At 47.8% G+C, this 1,813-nt stretch overlaps 1 protein-coding gene across 1 annotated transcript; it reads right to left on the bottom strand.

Annotated features, from left to right (window-relative positions):
• Positions 1 to 265: 265 nt before the first annotated feature.
• H310_10602 (hypothetical protein) lies at positions 266 to 625 on the bottom strand (the record flags this gene model as incomplete). The annotated part of the gene is made up of 1 exon (XM_008877031.1): positions 266 to 625. One exon carries the CDS (start codon positions 623 to 625, stop codon positions 266 to 268), a length of 360 nt encoding a protein of 119 aa, XP_008875253.1.
• Positions 626 to 1,813: the final 1,188 nt, after the last annotated feature.

Here is a 1,813-nt window from a genome sequence, read left to right as displayed (position 1 = left end):
CCATACGGTACGTGACAAGGCCAATTTCAGTCGACACAGCACACTGGACTTGAAGGTTTAGCCCTTTCGACGGCGGCAGAACGATTGTCGCACGTGTCCCTTTGATGGAGCGCTCACGACCGCGCTTGCAGTAGAGATTGAAGTTGGTTTCATCGTAGTACACGATAAAGTCGCCGTCTTTTTGATGTTGCTTGAGTTGAAGAACGAACTGACGCCGCTTTTCCTTGTTGATAGCGTTGTTGCAAGTAACGGGCTCGATGCGCACTTACTTGATGGTGAATAGCATGCCGAGGAGGTGACTGCTGATTGTCTGAATCGACAGCAACAACCCAGCAAAATCGGCGGCAACAAACGACTTGATTTCGCTCAGAGTGTATTGGCAGGTAGTGTTCAAATAGCGCTCGAACGCAGCTCTTACTTCGGGAGTTACCTTGGCTTCAGTTAGCCGAAAGCTGCCGCGCGGCTTCGACGACGTCCGTCCTGTATCGGTCACATGCCAAGCCGTAGCCTTGGAAACACCATTGTGCTTGGTAACAAGCTTCCAATCGTCGCCGCGTAGGTAGGCGTCAAGCACACGTTGCTTTTCCTCAGGGGTGGAACCCTTGCGCTGGGTTTCGTTGGGCATCCAAGACAGATCGAAATGAAAAGTGTGTTCTTATCGTTGTTTGCCATTAACCTTCGCGCCTACATTTCCCGCTTGCGTGGTTCACTTTGATTGGAACATATTTCATATTGGACTGAACTTTTGCATATCACTCAACTTGTCAAATTTTATATCCATCCGGACGTTTCACATTGGATGGAAGAAGGTTCCAAGTTGGCCGGGAAGTGGTGTAGACCACCAAAATGGCGGGAGCCTAAGCAGCTGAACATTTTGACCTGTCACTCATTCATTGCAGAATTTCCACTCACTTCAGACACACACACGCATCCCACGAGCCCTCTACACACTGCCGCAACTCCAGCGCTGCCATGAGCCCATTACCTGACACGTCAGACGCACAAAGAACCACACGGCCGACCAGCGGCGCGGAGCTATGAGAGCCTCTTAGAACTCTCTGTCGGCGGCAAACTTCCGTATGGGGCTTTCAAGGCCAAGTCCCAGCTGTATGACTGCCACTGGCGTACCATAGCTCGCCTTTGGAAGCAAGGACGCAGCTCCTTGGCCGACGGACGCGCCATCGCCGCGATCGGGTCAAAAGTCAGTGGTAAAACCTTTATAAATCTATATTTAGTATATTTGCACAATATATTGACGGTATTATATTAAAGAGGTAGATTTGATTAGGCAATTCTGGACGTAAAGTCGTCCGCACCTACGACGAAATTGAAGCCGCCATCCGAGCAGTGCCCCAGCATGCGCGACAGACAATGCGCTCGTTGACGCGGCACTGAAATAAGATTCTATCATAAAGAACTTGTCTTTGTTCAATGTTGAATGTGACCCTTCCAGCATTGAAGGGCATTGTTTCGAATGGAATGCCGCCATGGCGACGAATCTCACTTGGAAGTTATGGTCAATTGCCCTGATGAAGTAGTTTAATTCGTTCAATAAAAACACATTAAATTCACCTCGACCGACATGTGTTGTTGGAGACACATACAAAACCCAATACACTTCGATCCGAGACGGTATAATGAAACCAAGTGAAAAACAATGGCACAATCTTAATGGACCAGAGTAGTACATAGCTACATAGGCACTTCAAGCACCGCTGAAGTTGATAGTAATTAACAGTGGTCGAACGCATCGACCAACCTTTTTTACAATTTGCATGTTTATGAATGAATTCTTCATAAAAAATTGTTGTAA

The sequence above is a fragment of the Aphanomyces invadans genome, assembly GCF_000520115.1.
Source record: "Aphanomyces invadans strain NJM9701 unplaced genomic scaffold supercont1.27, whole genome shotgun sequence".
Lineage (NCBI taxonomy): Eukaryota > Oomycota > Saprolegniomycetes > Saprolegniales > Verrucalvaceae > Aphanomyces > Aphanomyces invadans.
This window is presented reverse-complemented; position numbering and strand designations above follow the sequence as displayed.